The sequence below is a fragment of the Notamacropus eugenii genome, chromosome 5 (assembly GCF_028372415.1).
Source record: "Notamacropus eugenii isolate mMacEug1 chromosome 5, mMacEug1.pri_v2, whole genome shotgun sequence".
Lineage (NCBI taxonomy): Eukaryota > Metazoa > Chordata > Mammalia > Diprotodontia > Macropodidae > Notamacropus > Notamacropus eugenii.
In genome coordinates this window covers 92,647,545-92,664,502 of record NC_092876.1, presented here as the reverse complement: position 1 = coordinate 92,664,502, position 16,958 = coordinate 92,647,545, and the positions used below count along the sequence as shown (strand labels likewise).

Below are 16,958 nucleotides of genomic sequence, written 5' to 3'. Positions count from 1 at the left end.
GGCAACTCAATTAACCCCTCTTTTCTCCAGGAAACTCTCTCACACTTTAGGTTAAACTGCAGGTGCTGAACTGAATTAATAGAGAGATTTTACTTCAGAGAGTTCTACTAAGAAATTCATAGGTCTGTGTCTCATCTCTATCCCTTTAAGGTTTACTCATCACTTTCTTCACTGATAAGTAATATCACCTTTATTTTATGTATGAAGAAATGGAGCTGGAGAGAAGTATACTTGCTTGCCCAGGGTCGCACAACTATAACAAGTGGCAAAACTGAAATTCAGACTCAGGTCAGATAGATGACCTCAAATATAGGGATCTTTTACCACCACTAGACTTCCCCAGGGCAAAACTTATACAATTGTTGCGCGGTTTATTATCCATTTTTACTGTCTACCTTCTATGAGAGACTCATAATATTGGAATAGGAATCACAAATTTACCATGAATGTATGATATAGAATTAAAGAAAGAAAGATGAGATTGACAAACACTAAGAAGGAACTAAATGTTTGATACTTTATTTCTTTAACTGTCATTTAATAGTCTTTTTTCTTAATTTTTTGTGTACTTAAATTCTCCATTGACTGGATGTCTCTAGAGTCTCTGGTGCTATGATTCTCTGGCCTCATTCTTCTTCTTGAAAAGTCAGGAGGCACAATGCCTTGACACCCAACATATCCCTGGGCTGAGGCACACCTTTCTTTTTGCTATGTAGCTAGAAAAGTAACCAATTTAAACATGGGAAAATGTCCAAAATTCAGGTAAGGCATAGAAGTGAATATACCAGATACTAGAATGATTGGGGTTATCAAAGAGAAGCGAAGTCGAAGACTGAAGTAGGACTGAATGGTCAGATGCTACAGATTTAGATCTAGATCCAAACATCACTGAGTCTAATGCACCCATTTTACTGATGAGGAAATTGAGGAAAAATGCGCGATTTACCCAGGGCCACACAGATAAGAATGTATTATTAGAATGTAGATCAATATGAAGGAGGACTTCAGGAAGAGAAGAAACCAGGATAGGATTATAGAACAGTCACTGCAGGGCTCCACCAGTATTTCTCACAAGTGACTCTGGGAGATCCAATCAAAGAAAAAAAAAAAGAGCATAACGAACTTCAAGTTCAGACCACCAGATTATCACAGGACGTCTCCTCAATTTTTTTTTTCCCTTCTTTCTCATTGAGAACAATGGGATAGTCCAAAGGAGGATGTAGTTGAATCCAGATTATAAATATCACAAAAAGCTGTGAATGAATTCAAAGAAGAGTGCTCTTTGGCATAATTAAGAAACAATCAATTGAAAAGGAGATCTGCAAAAAGAGGCAATCTGGGGCACATCCTTCAACCTGTCAATATGGCTCATACATCAAACTGAGAAACAGGGGCTTAAGGACATGCATGACAACTTTTACTTTTTCCTAGTGTCAATAAAATGTATATTTAAATACGTCTGTCCAAGCAGAGGTGGTTGTTGTTAAGGTTTCAAAAGAAGGAAGCCAAATACTTGCATTCTTGGGGCTCATAGCCTTATAAAAAAAGTAAAATGTATGCAGTAACCCAGGTAGTTGTAAAAGATTAACTCAATCAGTATAGCTTTTAAAGGTTTCTAAAGTTCCTTGCTCAAAATAGCCCTTTGAAGTAAAGAATCAGTATTATTATTTCAGTTAATGGAGAATAAGAGATATGAGGCAATTTACATTATGAGAGATAAAGAGTTAGAAGGGATCTTGGAATCCATCTAGTTCAATACCTTCATTTTATACATTAGGACCTATGTCATAGAGAAGTCAACTTTCTCAGGGTCCCTTAGCTAGCAAGTATAATAGGGGTCATGTGACTTCAAATTCAGTGCCCTCTCTGCCATGCCATACTACTTCTATTTAGTTGAATTGAACAAAGCTTTGTGGAAGAGGGGACACTAGAAGTGCACTGATCAAGTTAACACAGTTAAAGAATGAAGCTTTGACATTATTTCCCTAAGGAAACTCTGGACATCTCTATTGTCAACATGGCTAAAGAATGAGGATTTGAAGTTGTTTCTTTAAGGAAATTGTGTCCTCATTCTTGTCATATTTGAAGCTTTGATCACCTAAACTGGATGTAGTGTGAAAAGTACACTTGACTGGGTGCCCAGGAGAGGAGAATTACTGAATTATCACATTTGGGATTTCTGACTGATTCATTGAACTTGATTGATAAAAGGAAAATTATCAGAAAGAAATAATGAATTGAAGTAAACTTGAACAGAAACTAGAGTTGAAGGAGCCACTTTAGGTCCTGGGGGCTATTATCTACTTATCCACAAATTTCAACAGGATTATGATCCAAAACTGTAGATGTAGCAACACAAAGGTAAAGAAGATCTTCGGTGAGCAGTGCTTAAGCTTTACTCTCATCAAATTTGATTCAAGGAGGGAATAACATAGTTAAGTGTAGAAATCTAATTTGCCCTACAGGCAGTAGTAGGGGAAATAGGAAAGAACTGGGAGGGGATGCTTAGAATGGAGGGAAGAAGTAGTAAGGGAAAAAGGAAAGAAAGAGGGGGGGGAGCTGATAGAACGGAGGGAAGATTAATTTTTGAAGAGGGCAAGGGAGAAGGGAGAAATAAAAGCATGAACAAGGAGAATAGGATAGAGAGAAAGACTGAGGCAGTAATCATAACTGTGAATGTGAATGGGATGAACTCTCCCATAAAATGGGGGCAGATAGCAAAATGGTTTAAAAACTATAATCCTAGAGTATGTTGTTTATAAGAAACACTTTTGAAACAGGGGAATAATAGTCTTGAGTAGAATATATTGTGGTCCAGTTGAAGTAAAAAAAAAACAACAACAGGGATAGCAATCCTAATCAAAGACAAGGCAAAAGCAAAAATAGATCTAATCAAAAGAGAAAAGAAAGGAAACTATATATTGCTAAAAGGCACTATAGACAATGAAGTAATATCATTATTGAACATATATGCACCACGTAGCATAGCATAAAAATTCTTCAAGGAAAAGTTATGGGAGCTATAGGAAGAAATAGACAGGAAAACTATACTAGTGGGGGACCTCAGTCTCCTGTTCTCTGAACTTGATAAATCAGCCTCAAAATAAATGAGAAAGAAGTTAAAGAAGTAATGAGAATTCGAGATAAGGTGCATATGATAGATCTCTGGAGAAAACTGAATTGGAATAGAAAGGAATATATCATTTTTCTCAGCAGTAGGTGGCACATACCCAAGCACTGACCATGTATTAGGGCATAAAAACCTCACAATCCTGTGCAGAAAAGCAGAAATAGTCAAACCACTCATTTCAGATCATGAGGCAATAAAAACTATATGTAATAATGGGCCATGGAAATATAGACCAAAAATTAATTGGAAACTACATAATCTTATCCTAAAGAATAAGTGAATTAAATCATAGAAAAAAATCAATAACTTCATTCAAGAAAATGACAATAATGAGACAACCTACCAAAACTTATGGGATACAATTGAAGCAGTTCTTAGGGCAAGTTTTATATCTTTGTATGCTTACATGAATAAAATAGAGAAAGAGGAGACCAATGAATTGGGCATGCACTGCAAAAGCTAGTAAAAGAACAAATTAAATGCCAAGTTAGAAATACTGAAAATCAAAGGAGAAATTAAGAAAATTGAAATTAAGAAAATAGCTAATAAATGAAACTAAGATCTAGTTTTAGGGGAAAAAAACAACAAAATTGATAAAACTTTGGTCAATTTGATTAAAAAAGAAAAAAGAAATCCAAATGACCAGTATCAAAACTGAAAACAGTGAATTCACTTCCAATGAAGAGCAAATTACAGCAAAAACTGGAAATTATTTTGCCTAGCTGTATGCCCATAAATTTGACAATCTTATTGGAATGGATGAATATTTAGAAAAATATAAATTGCTCAGATTAACAGATGCTCATAAGTCTATGGAGTACTGCAGATGTTTTGTGACCAGGGCAGAAAACAATGCATCCATTATTTCAGTGGATAAAACGTTAAGGGAGTAAAAGGAGAGTGAATTTTGGTCAACTACTACACTAAGAGGAGACCGTGATCTGGTTACCTCCTAAGAATGGAAGCAAACATGGAGAAATAAGTTCCAGCAGGTGGAGAAATATTCTGACAGCGTGGGAAGCAAAAATTTGTAAACAGGCAAAGGGTTTATCAATGGGATATGATTAATAAGGAAAAAAGAAACAAGGAAACAAGAAGCCTTGGGCAATGAAACCATTAGAAACAGAAATTCTGGGCATTCTGAAAATTGATAAATCATGAACAGATAACGATATGAGCTGATAGCAGTTTAAAATTTGCAAAGTACTTGAATTATCTGGTTTAACTTTTGCATTGACCCCGAAAGGTAAAGATGACCATGACTAATAGCTTACATTTCTGTGGCACTTAAGGATTGGCCAGCTCTTTTTAATATATTATTCTTTTTTGAACTTGGCAACAATCCTACAATATAAATACTATCATCTTTAAATAAATAGAAAAATAGAAGTACAGAGCTTTTAAGTGAGTTTCTTCAGGATCACATTGCTGGCAAGTGTCTGAGGCAGTATTGAAAGCTGAGTTCCCTTAATTTTAAGTCCAGTATTCTACTTACTATGCACCTCACTGCCTTTCAGGGTATATAATTCCATTAGAAGGGAAGTGAAATAACTGAGCTCAAAGCTCTCGTTTTACAGAAAACAGGGCATTTTTACAGTGCCCCAAAGAAACTATGTTTTCAAATGAAACATAGGTAGCAGAACCAGTATTTGGGCCCTTGTTCTCTGAGGCAAAATCCAATATTCTTCCCATTGAATCATGCTTCTCTCTCAAGGGTAAATGAAGTTTTTCCTGTAGGGAATGTAAAGGCAATGAGAGATTTCATGGCAGACTACTGAGAGGGACAGAGATCAATAGACTACCTTGCACTTCCTGACACTTAAATTCCTTTGGCTAAAGACATATTGATGGAAAAGGAGATCAGCAATTCTGCACTCAATCTAAAGACTGTGTAATGGCAACTGAAATGGGAAGATCTTTCCCAGTCATTAATAGGTTCATGTGAACTGCTTAAATCACCTGAAAGCCTAAGTCACACATGGTGGGAGGAGTTTGCTGAACAAGTGAAGCAGGAAAAGTGGAGCAGAACCAGGAGGAAGTGAGGGAGAGCAGTTGGGGTGGAAGAGAGAGGACCCAGACTGGCAGTCACATGAACGTTGCTTGTGAAAAGGCCCTGGTGGGGGTGGGGTAGTGAGGAAGGCTTGGGAATGCCTTTGCCATCAGAGGTACTAATGTGAATTGATTCTTGGCTACTATGCGGATTTGGCTTTCTGATGTTGGGACTTGGCTTTCTGGTGTCCAAATAAATATCTATATCTGCAGATATATATACATATGAACACATACATATGTGTATGTTTTTCTACATTATGTATGTGTACTATATAATATATCATATTAAAATTTTCAGGAATTTTCTCTGCCTTCCATTCCACATTTCCAATGAAAAAGAAAAAGAAAACACTTTTAATAAATATTTCATCAAATAAAATACATCCTCACAATAACAAATCCAAAAATATATCCTTCTAGTGTTCAAAGATTAATAAACATTTTAATATGGATTGTGGTACCTCTGGATAGTTTGGACATGATTTTATGTAGTAGATTCATATATGTGCTTACAGTAGATTTCAACAATATAATGATATGTTTGTAATTGTATGCTCTTGGTACAATGTGTATACATGTGTGCATACACACACACATATATATATACTCATAAATATGTGTGTGTATATATGTATAAGTGTGTCAGCATCCATGTGTATGTGTGTAAATGCACATGCATTTAAGGTATTAGGTGGAGAAAGTGAGCTATTGATAGCTTGTATTTATTTCTTCCCTTGGGACTTCCTCATGTATATCTGTTGACTCTTTTGAAATTCTATTATATCTTTCATTTTATTTTGGTATCACTCTTCTGAATGCTCTGTTTTAAATGCAGAGAAATTTTCTGAAAAAATTTTCCCCCTTCCTCCATTGTACCACTTATTTCCCTTAAAAGTACTGATTTTGTTTGCAGGGGGAAAAAAGACAAAATTTAATGCCATCAAAATTATCCATCACATCTGGCTATTGTGTATCTTCATTCAGACTAAGTTACTAAAGTAAATGACTTTGAAAATGCCCACAGTCATTGTGATTTTCAACTAGAAATTTGAATCAGTTAGAATTTTCTGTAATCTGGACCAGCAATGTCTTCTTGACTGCAGAACCTCCATGCTAAGGGAATTCTTTTACCTAGGACTCTTGGGGAAAACACCCTCTCTGTGGACTATAAATATATATATTTTTCCAAATTAATGAGGATGTAAAGTTCCTGATGGTTTCCTGGCCATCCTAGATTGTAGCCCAGACCAGCTCAGCTGGGAAAAGTATTTTTCTGCTATTTCTCAGAGCTCTTAAATGGTGAGTTATAACAACCAATGTAGGAGGAAAAGCTATTAAGGATGGGGTGAGAAGGGGAAACTGAATATCAGAATTGGTCTGGAACACACCAGTCCTTTGCTGACTTTTAAGAATTTCCTATTTAAGTAGAGGAGCTCAGGTTCTAGGAGAATTATACAAACTTCTTTTAAGTCAATTATCTCAAAACTGTGGCAGATAGGAAATGCAGTCATTTAATCTTCCTCTACCTCAGTTGCTTCAATTGTAAAATTGTAAAATGGAAATCATAATAAATGCTTATTCACCCTTTCTCCCATGCAATATTGCATTTCCAAGAGACATTTAATATCATCTGATCCCGATGTTCTTAAGCTAGAATCCATGAACCTTAATAGGCAGACAGGCAGATAGATAGATAGATAGATAGATAGATAGATAGATAGATAGATAGATAGATAGATAACTACTTTTGATATAATTGGTTTCTTTCATAATCCTATGGATTTTACGCAACTAAAAATATGATTTTAAGAAGGGATCCATAGACCTCAGCAGATCATCAAAGAGCTTCATGACACATACGCACAAAAAAAGTATATAAGAATCTGTGATCTAGTCCAGCTCCCTCAATTTATAGATGAGCAACTAGAGGTCTAGAGATGGGAAGAGACTTGCCTCAGGTCATGCAGCTGGCTGCTAGAAGGGTCAAGATTAGTATTTGATTCTTCATACTCAGAATTCAGTGCTCTGCAGGTACAGAGAGCAGTAATGAAGGTATTTTGAGTGAGAGGCAGAGGGAAAGAGGTAAATTTGCATTGTGATGTCCTTTGATGGAAAAGGCAAAAGCATCTTAGAACATTCTACCCTTAGCAAGAGGATAGAAAAATTATGATAACTCACATGAATATACCTCACCTCACATATCCAATCAGTTGTCCAGATCTGTTGATTCTCCCTTCACATTGTTTCTCACCTCTGTCCCCTTTTCTGTACTCATATACCTACCACCTATTTTAGCGTAGGCATTCTTACTGCTCTTCACATGCAATGTTTTTTCTCTTATCTCCATGGCATTGAATGGGATGTCCTCATACCTAGACTGCACCCTTTCTTCATTCTCTCTATTAGCTTCTAAAGTTTCCTTGAAATTTCAGATTAAATGGCATCTCTATTTACCTGAGGCCTTTCCTGATCCCATCAGCTGCAATTGCTTCTCCAATTCCACCTCTAAATTATCTTAAATATATTTTGTGTATGTTTGTATGTGAATGTGTAGTTTAGTTAAAAAGATTGTAAATGTCTCAGATGATAGTTTAGGTGATATTCACTCTAGCAAGTATTAGAGCTAAAGTTTGTGTGCAAATCATCTTCTTCCAAAGCAGATATGGCATAGATTACATCAAGTTGCCTTAGGATGACCTCAGGACAACCAGGTAACAGGAAGATAAGTATAAAAGGAACCATGTTCTCCTTTCTGTCCTCTTTTTATTTCAACTATTGGCCTTCCAGGAGGAGGAAGACAAGAAAAATATAGAGGAGTAGGACCATAAAGAGAAGAGAGAGGAAAATAAGTTGAGAAAGTGAAGAATAAGATGGAATAATGAAAGAACAAGAATAGTTAGATGGCTGAGAAAAAAAAAAGATACGAAAAAAGAACCAAATTAAGAAGAAGGAGAAAGTAGCTAAATAGGGCAGGATGAGGAAACAGACATACACAATTGTTGAGGGAGGATCAATGGTCTTTGAAAGACTTTAAATAATTACATGGGTAGCAAAAGATTAGAGAAGAACATATCCCATTTTAAGGGAAGAGAAAGGGGAGTGAAAAGAAAAATCTGTAAATAAATATTTATAGAGATAAATTTTATCATTTACAAACCTTAGGTAAACAGACAACCTTTAATACTGGTAAAATTCTGAGGTACATTATTAAAAGGGATAATTAGTGAATATCCAAATGAGCTGGAGAAGAAATGACAAACTACTCCAATATCTTTGTTAAAAAAACTCCAAATGGAGTCATGAAGAGCTGGACAAGACTAAAAATGACAACAAAAACAATACTCTGAATAGGGAAAGTGATTCCTGTTGAACTCTGTCTTCTCTGAACAAACCATACCAGTATTATCATATCTAGTTCAAGATCACAGACACACTGGAGAGGGTTCAGAGGAAGGTAGCGGGGATGGTGAATGGTTTTAACATCATGCTATATGAAGATCAACTAAAAGAACATGGGGATATTTAGATTGGAGAAGAGAAAAAAGGAAAAGGGAGGCGCATGATAGTTGTTTTCATGTATTTGAAGGGTTATAATATGCAAGTCACATTATTCTGGTTCTTTGCCCCAAGGCCCCTGAATTTTCTTTTAATCCAGATTCCATGATTCTATGAATAGGAAGATGATGGGGAAAAGGGGGAGGAAAGGGGAAAGGAGTGGGGTCAATGATCAGGAGGGTGAAGTGGTAGGCGAAGAGGTGGGAGAAGAAAGAGTTACAACACGGAATCTATTACTTGAGTAGCAGTCCACAAAGTAGAACTGCAGGTGAGGGCAGGTTTGATTCCTCCTTGGCCATGGATGGTTTCTCAGAGACTTGTTAAAGTTTATACTATGTTGTCAATCATTTTACCATTTATTGAATGAGCATATATTAGATATAAATTCCTGAAATAGGCACTGTAAAAGTGACTTAAGGCTCTCTCCATCCCAATGATTAGATTTTGTTCCCATATCTTTTGTAAGCAGCAGAGAAAATACAAGACAGATTGGGGGTTGGTTATCAGGAGACTTTGCCACTAGCTGATAGTAGGAAAATCTCTTCTTCCTGGGCTTTAGTTTTCTCATCTAAAATTTTAGGTTTTAAGAACAATTACAAATGAATTAATGAAAAAAAAAAAAAAGGTAAAATACCACTTGTGCACAACCCTATGTTAAATGCTGGAGATGCTTACAGAAAAGTAAGATGTTTCCTGCTCTCAAGTATCCTACATTCTGTTAAGTGGAGATGACAAAAGGTTTCAACTATAAATCAGATGGAAAGGTCCAGTGATCCTTTGAGTACAATGATAAAGTAGATTATAATGCAAATTCTTTAGTGTTATTTCCACTAATTAAGCCATACTGGTTTCTGAAGTGTAACTCGATGATGTCAAGGACTTTATAGTAAGAAATTTATTTTCCTTAAAGCATTTAATGCTGCCATGTGTCACATGATAGGTGCTTAATACGTACTTGAGAAATGATGGAGATCTTTAAGGTCTCTGATTCTGTCAGTTTGAGGGGTTAATTCACTAATATTCATCAATCATTGAAGAACCACTGAAAGATTTTGAATTCAGGAAGGGAGTAGCCTAGAATGATTTATAGGGCAGTCCTTATAGAATTGGAGGAGTTGCAAAACTATTAAGTACTTTGTTGCAATAGTCAAGGTGACAGATAATGAGCAGAAAAAAACCAGAGTTTTGTCAATGTGGACAGAAAAAAGGGAGAACTAAGAGAGATGGTGTGGGTGCAAAATGTTATTCCTCCCATTGTTTTTTGAGGATCCCAAGAGATAATTAGATGCTTGTACATGCTGTAAGTAATGATATAGAAGTATAAAAATATCATTCATTTTTATGAATGAATAATAAAAATGAGAGAATTTGATAAACAATTTCCTATAGATGAGGTAAGAAAAAACATTAATTTATCTTGTAATATGTGAATGTCAGGCATACCAGACTTGAAGGACTAATATATCTAGGTAAATTTTCCATTTCTTTGCAAATGACACATAGAAATTGATAGAATGAGAGACAGACTCAATTCTATATCACCACTCTAGTTGATCTATCCTAAATGTTGCTGGTAAAATACTTTTATATATGAACTGATCTTGCAAATACCCTCCTCAATAAATTCTTATGAATTCCCATTTCTTCCAAGACAAAATATAATCTCTTCTACTTTACATCTAATATCCATATGTTCCAAACTATCTTTCCAACATCCATACTTCCTCTTCTACATCCTGTGATTCAGCCAAAATGGACTCTGACATACATAACACTATGCCTCCCATCTCTGCACTTTAGTATTGGTCAGCCCACATGCCTGGAAAGCACTCCATTTTTTCACTGCCTCACAGAGTTCCCCTCTTCCTCCCTTCTTAAAATATAGCTCAAGTATTATCTTTTGCATATCTCACTCCCAAACTATTTTATATTTAATTACTTTGCATATCACCTAGGCAGTTAGACAGTTCAGGGACTAGAATAAAAGAACTAGTGTCTGGGAGATCTGAATTCAAATCCAAATTCCAAATTACTTGCTGTGTGACCCCAGATACATTCTGATAATGCACTCCCTCTACTACCTAGTCATGAAAATAGAAGATTCAAGTTCAAATCTGGTTTCAGATACTTACTAAGTATATGACTGGGAAAGTTAATCACTAACACTTTCAATTTCTTCATCTGTAAAATGGGGATAATACCACCTATCTCTGAAGTTTATTGAGAGAATAAAACAAGCTAACATATATAAAATGCTTTATGAACCGTAAATCTCTATATAAATGCCATCTATTTTTATTATCACATATTTCTATTATCTTCTGTTCATATGTACCCTTTTGAGTTTTATAAATGAATTGTCTCCCCCATTTGAATGCAGTGTTTTTGGTAGTAGGAATACTTTCATTCTTTGTCCTTTTATCCTTGTCACATAGCACAATGCCTGGCACATAATAGATACTTAAAAATGCTTGCTGATGATTAATTGACTTAATGTGACCTTTGAACTCAGGAGAGAAGTCAGAGGTAGAAAAAAACAAAAGATTGGGAATCTTTTACATGGTTTGGATGATGGAACTAGATGAGTTCATCAAGGAAAACAGGATAAAGAATAAAGAGATGGGTGATAAGGACAGAACATTGGGAGAACATCTACATTTGGAGGCAGACTGTAACAAAAATATTTATTGAGGAGATCAGATCTGAACTTGCCAGAAAAAGTTGAAGTACAGAATATGATAGTCTAATGGAAGCTCAAAATATATACCAGCAGTGATTTTTAGAGATCTTACATCTTGTTTCCCTCTATAGAAGTGAAGGAAAGAAATGTACAATTTTATGATATTCAAATTGAGAATGAGTGTTGCCAGTCCATGAAGGGAGTACAGGGGATAGGAATATTTTCACTGGGGTCCTTCAGATCACATTTCAGGGTCTGCTCACCCTGAGCCTGCATAAAGTCAGCCTTGGATCTAAGAAAAAGCATCAAGCAATGACTAGCATTCACTGCAAAGGGAATGCTGCACAGCACTGCTTTTATTTTGTTTTCCATTTTTGAGGACAATTGATTACTTAAAAAATAAAAATAATTTTGGGGTAAAAGATAAGATGGCAGAGTAGAAGGAGGGATCTGATACAGCTCTTCCCCCAAACTCCTCAAAACACCTCTGGAAATGATGCTAATTAAATTCTGGAACAACAGAAGTCAGAAAATCACAGACTGAAGCAAACTTCCAGCCCAAGAAAATCTGGAAGATGGATGAGAAGGGACTATCACATCAAGCTGGGAGCAGATTGCAGGTTGTCTTGAGACATTCCACAACAGACAGAGTAGGGACTGAGGGACTGAATCACTGGTGGCTGCTGTAGAGTACAGACTTCTCAAGCCATAAAAAATAAAGAGAGCTTCAAAAGTCAGTGGAAAATGTCTTTCACCTGGCTGAGAGGGGAGTGAGCTCTGACCCCAGCCAAAGCCCTAGCCCCAGGATGGCTGCAGGCACACCTGAAACTGAGGCTGCTTCTGGAGCCCTCCCCTTAACAAAGTTCAAAAGTCAAACAATTGGCTAAGAAAATGAAGAAATATGCAGAAAAGAAACATAATGTAGATTCTCACTTTCTCAGTGGAGAGATATTTCTTATGCCAGTTGGGACAAGGAAGACCAAAACATACAGCCAGAAAAAGAAAACAAAGCCAAAGCTTCTATATCCAAAGGCTCTGAAAAAATATAAATTGGTCTTAGGTCATGGAAAAGACCAAAACGGATTTTGAAAATCAAGTAAGAGCAGTAGAGGAAAAATTGGGAAACTAAATTAGAGTGATGCAAGAAAATCATGAAAAATGAGTCAAAAACTTGTTAAAGGAAATTGCAAAAAAATTCCAAAGAAAATAGCACTTTTAAAATTAGACCAGTAAGAATACTTGTCATTCCCCAAATGATAAATGGTCAAAGAATATGAAAAGGAAATTCTCAGTGGAAGAAATTAAAGCTATCCATAGTCATATGAAAAATGCTCAGAATCAGTATTGATTAGAGAGATACAAATCAAAACATCTCTGAGCCACCAACCATTTCACACTCATCAGACTGGCTAACATGTCAAAACAGGAAGATGATAAATGCTGGAGAAGGTGTGGGAGAGTTGGAAGAATAATTTTTTGATTGTGGAGCTGTGAGCTGACCCAGCCATTATGGAGAACAATTTGGAACTATGCCCAAAGGGCTACAAAAATGTGCATACCCTTTGACCCAATAATATCACTTCTAGCACTGTATCCCAAAGAAATCATAAAAATGGGAAAGGGTCCCACATGTACAAAAATATTTTTTGCAGCTCTCTTTGTGAAAGCTAAGAACTGGAAATCAAGGGGATACCCATCAATGGGAGAAGGTCTGAACAAATTGTGGTATATGAATGCAATGGAACATTATTATGCTGTAAGAAATGATGAACAGGAAGAGTTCAGAGAGGCTTGGATGAACTTACATGAACTGATGCTGAGTGAAAAGAGCAGAACCAAGAGTACTTAGTGCACAGCAACAACCACAGTGTGCAAGGAATTTTTCTAGTAGACTTAGCACTTCACAGCAATGAAAGAACCTAAAAAATTCCCAATGGACTCTAGAGGAAAAACGCCTTCCACATCCAAAGAAAGAAATATGGAATTGAATGGAAGAATGAAGCAGACCACTTGCTCTTGTGTTTTGTTTTGTTTTATGATTTCTCCTATTCGTTTTAATTCTTCTATGCAACATGACTAAGGTGAAAATATATTTAATAAGAATGTATGTGTAGAACCTATATAAGATTGCACACCATCTTGGGGATGGAAGAGGTAGGAAGGGAGGAGGAAGGAGGAGGGAGGGAGAAAAATCTAAGATATATGGAAGTATTTGTAGAAAAGTGAAAACAAATGAATTAATTAAAAATAAAGTTACTAGCCATCTTTTCATTGCAAAAAATAATAATAAAAAGTAAATAAAATTAGACTAGTCTAAATGGCAAAAGACGTCCAAAAAACCAATGAGGAGAAGAGTATCTTAAAAAGCAGAACTGGCCAAATGGAAAAAGTGGTCCAAAGGACACTGAAGAAAATGATTCTTTAAAAATTAGAATGGAGCAAATAGAAGCTAGTGACTTTATGAGAAATCAAGAAATTATAAAAAAAAAAAACAAAAGAAAGAAAAAAAAGACAATGTGAAGTATCTCATTTGAAAAACCACTGACCTGGAAAATAGATAGTTTAAAAACTGTTAGACTACCTGAAAGTCATTATCAAACAAACAGACAGACATCATCTTTTAAGAAACTATCAAGAAAAACTGTCCTGATATTCTAGAGTCAAAGGGTAAAATAGAAGTGGAAAGAATCCACTGATGCACTCCTGAAAGAGATCCCAAAATGAAAGTTTCTAGGAATATTGCAGTCAAAGTCCATAGCTCCCAGGTCAAGGTGAAAATATTACAAGCAGCTAGAAAGAAACAATTCAAATATTGTGAAAACACAATCAAGGTAACACAAGATCTAGTGGTTTCTACAATAAGGGATAAGAAGTCTTGCAATATGATATTGCAGAGGTCAAAGGAGATAGGATTAAAATCAAGAATAACTTACTCAACAAAACAGAGTATAGTACTTCAGGGGAAAAAATAGAACTTCAGTGAAACAGAGGACTTCCAAACATTCCTGTTGAAAAGATCAGAACTGAATACAAAAATGTGACTTTCAAATACAAGAAACATGAGAAGTATGGAAAGGTAAGCAGGAAAGAGAAAGCATGAGAAACTTATTAAAGGTGAACTGTTTACATTCCTACATGGAAGGATGAAATTTGTAACTCGTGAGACCTTTCCACTGTTACGATAGTTGGAAGAAACATATATACGTATAAATGTATGTACATGTATATACGTGTGTGTGAATTACATAAATATATATGTGGGTATCTATATACATATATCTATATAAATATATCTATATAAATATATACATATATATCTAGTTATATATATGTACATATATACATATAGATATATATATACATCTATTTATATATGGAGAGGTGGCACAGGATGAACTGAATATGAAATGATGATATCTAAAAAAGATCATTAAGCTTGAGAGGAATGTACTAGGAGAAAGATAAATGGAGATGTAGAATGTAATAAATTATCTTGCATACAATAGGCAAGAAAAAGCTTTTTCATTGGAAGGGAAGAGGGGGGAGGTGAAAGGGAAAGTGTGAACCTTATTCTCTTTATATTTGGCTTCAGGAGGTAATAGCATATACACTCAATTGGATGTAGAAATTTATCTAACACTACAGGAAAGCAGGAGGGAATGGGATGTGGGGGCATAAATGGAAGAAACAGCAGATTTGGGAAGGGGTAATCAGAAGCAAATATTTTGGTAGAGGGACAGGAAAAGGAGAGAAATGAATAAATGGACAGCAGGATAGGATAGAGGGAAATAAGTTAGTCTTTCACAACATCACTGTTATGGAGGTGTTTTGTATGACTACACATATATAATTTTTATAGAACTGCCTGCCTTCTCAATGAGGGTGGATGGGGAGGGAGGGAGAGAATGTGGACCTCAAAGCTTTAAAAATGAATTCTAGAGGTTGCTTACAAGCAACTAGGAAATAAGATATACAGGCAATAGGTTAGAGAAATATATCTTACTCTACAGGAAACAGAAGTAAGGGGAGGGCTGGGGTGGGTAATAGAAGGAAGGGTAGATTGGAGGAAAGGGCAATTGGAATATTCGCTATCCTGGGGTAGGGGTAAGGGTGACATGGGGAGAAAATTTGAAATTTTGTCGAAGTGAATGTTTAAAACTGAAAAAAAATTGTCAAAATATTTTTTAAAAAAATAAATTTTACAGAAGGTAAAATATGATATAATAATGCTATCTAATTCCAGTCTATCAGAGAAGTACAATACACTGGAATGGAACCCCTCATTGAATGAGGTTGAATCTGATGGTTGGAGTCATATCTGGGCCCCAGAAGGATGTCCAATCTGAATAACACCCAGTTCCACCCCATCTCATTCTTCCTGCTTGGAATTCCAGGACTAGAAGAGATGCATGTCTGGATCGGCTTTCCCTTCTGTCTTGTATACCTCATTGCTCTTTTAGGGAATATCACCATCCTGATTGTAATTCAGAGTGATAGGAGTCTCCACCACCCTATGTTCTATTTCCTGGCTATTCTGTCCTCTGTTGACCTGGGTCTATCCACATCCACCATTCCCAAAATGCTAGGAATCTTCTGGTGCAACCTGACAAAGATTAGCTTTCTTGGTTGTGTCACTCAGATGTTCTTCATTCACCTTTTCACTGGCATGGAGTCAACAGTACTCCTAGCAATGTCCTATGACCGCTATGTGGCAATTTGTAATCCTCTCCGCTATACGCTGGTGCTCACCAATAAAGTGGTGAGCATCATTGCAATGGCCATAGCTTTGAGACCTTTGTCTGTGGCTATCCCATTTGTTCTACTGATTCAGAGACTGCCCTTCTGTGGACATCATATCATACCTCACACATACTGTGAGCACATGGGCATTGCCCGCCTGGCCTGTGCCAGTATCAAAGTCAATATTATCTATGGGCTCTTTGCTGTATCTATCCTTATCTTTGATATTGTGGCAATTGTGATCTCCTATGTCCAAATCCTCAGGGCTGTTTTTCACCTTCCTTCTAGGGACGCCCGACTCAAGGCCCTTAGTACCTGTGGTTCTCATGTCTGTGTCATTTTGTCATTCTATACACCAGCATTTTTCTCTTTCATGACCCATCGTTTTGGTCACAATGTCCCCCGCTATGTTCACATCCTTTTGGCCAATCTGTATGTGGTTGTTCCACCTGCTCTTAACCCTGTTATTTATGGGGTTAGGACCAAACAGATCAGAGAGAAAGTGTTGAAGACGTTGTCTCCCAAGTAAACAGTGGATCCTGTATTGCAGAAGGCTCCCTAACAGGGCTTGCAGGAAGAGTTAAACCAATTCAATATTTCCAAGCCCTCTTTGAAAAAAAAAAAAAGACAGAGCAATGAAGTCATTATTATATTGAACAAATTGGGGGGAAAATTACATCTACGGCTCTTGCAACTGAGGGAAGTAATTAACATTTGGTGCTACTACCTGCACTAGCATTTTCAAATTAAATCATTTTAAATTAAATTAAATTTCTAAATTGAATATTTCATATTTAAGGA

The 16,958-nt window shown here is 36.1% G+C and overlaps 1 protein-coding gene across 1 annotated transcript; it reads left to right on the top strand.

The window, feature by feature from the left end:
* The first annotated feature begins 12,087 nt into the window (after positions 1-12,087).
* LOC140508770 (olfactory receptor 52E1-like) lies at positions 12,088-16,686 on the top strand. The gene is made up of 2 exons (XM_072616645.1): positions 12,088-12,107; positions 15,750-16,686. The coding sequence occupies exon 2, from the start codon at positions 15,751-15,753 to the stop codon at positions 16,684-16,686; it is 936 nt and encodes a 311-aa protein (XP_072472746.1). The 5' UTR covers positions 12,088-12,107; position 15,750.
* The last annotated feature ends 272 nt before the right edge of the window (positions 16,687-16,958 follow it).

Coding starts and splice junctions, on each gene's coding strand:
- LOC140508770 (XM_072616645.1), top strand. CDS start 15,751: ATGTCCAATCTGAATAACACCCAGTTCCACCCCATCTCATTCTTCCTG.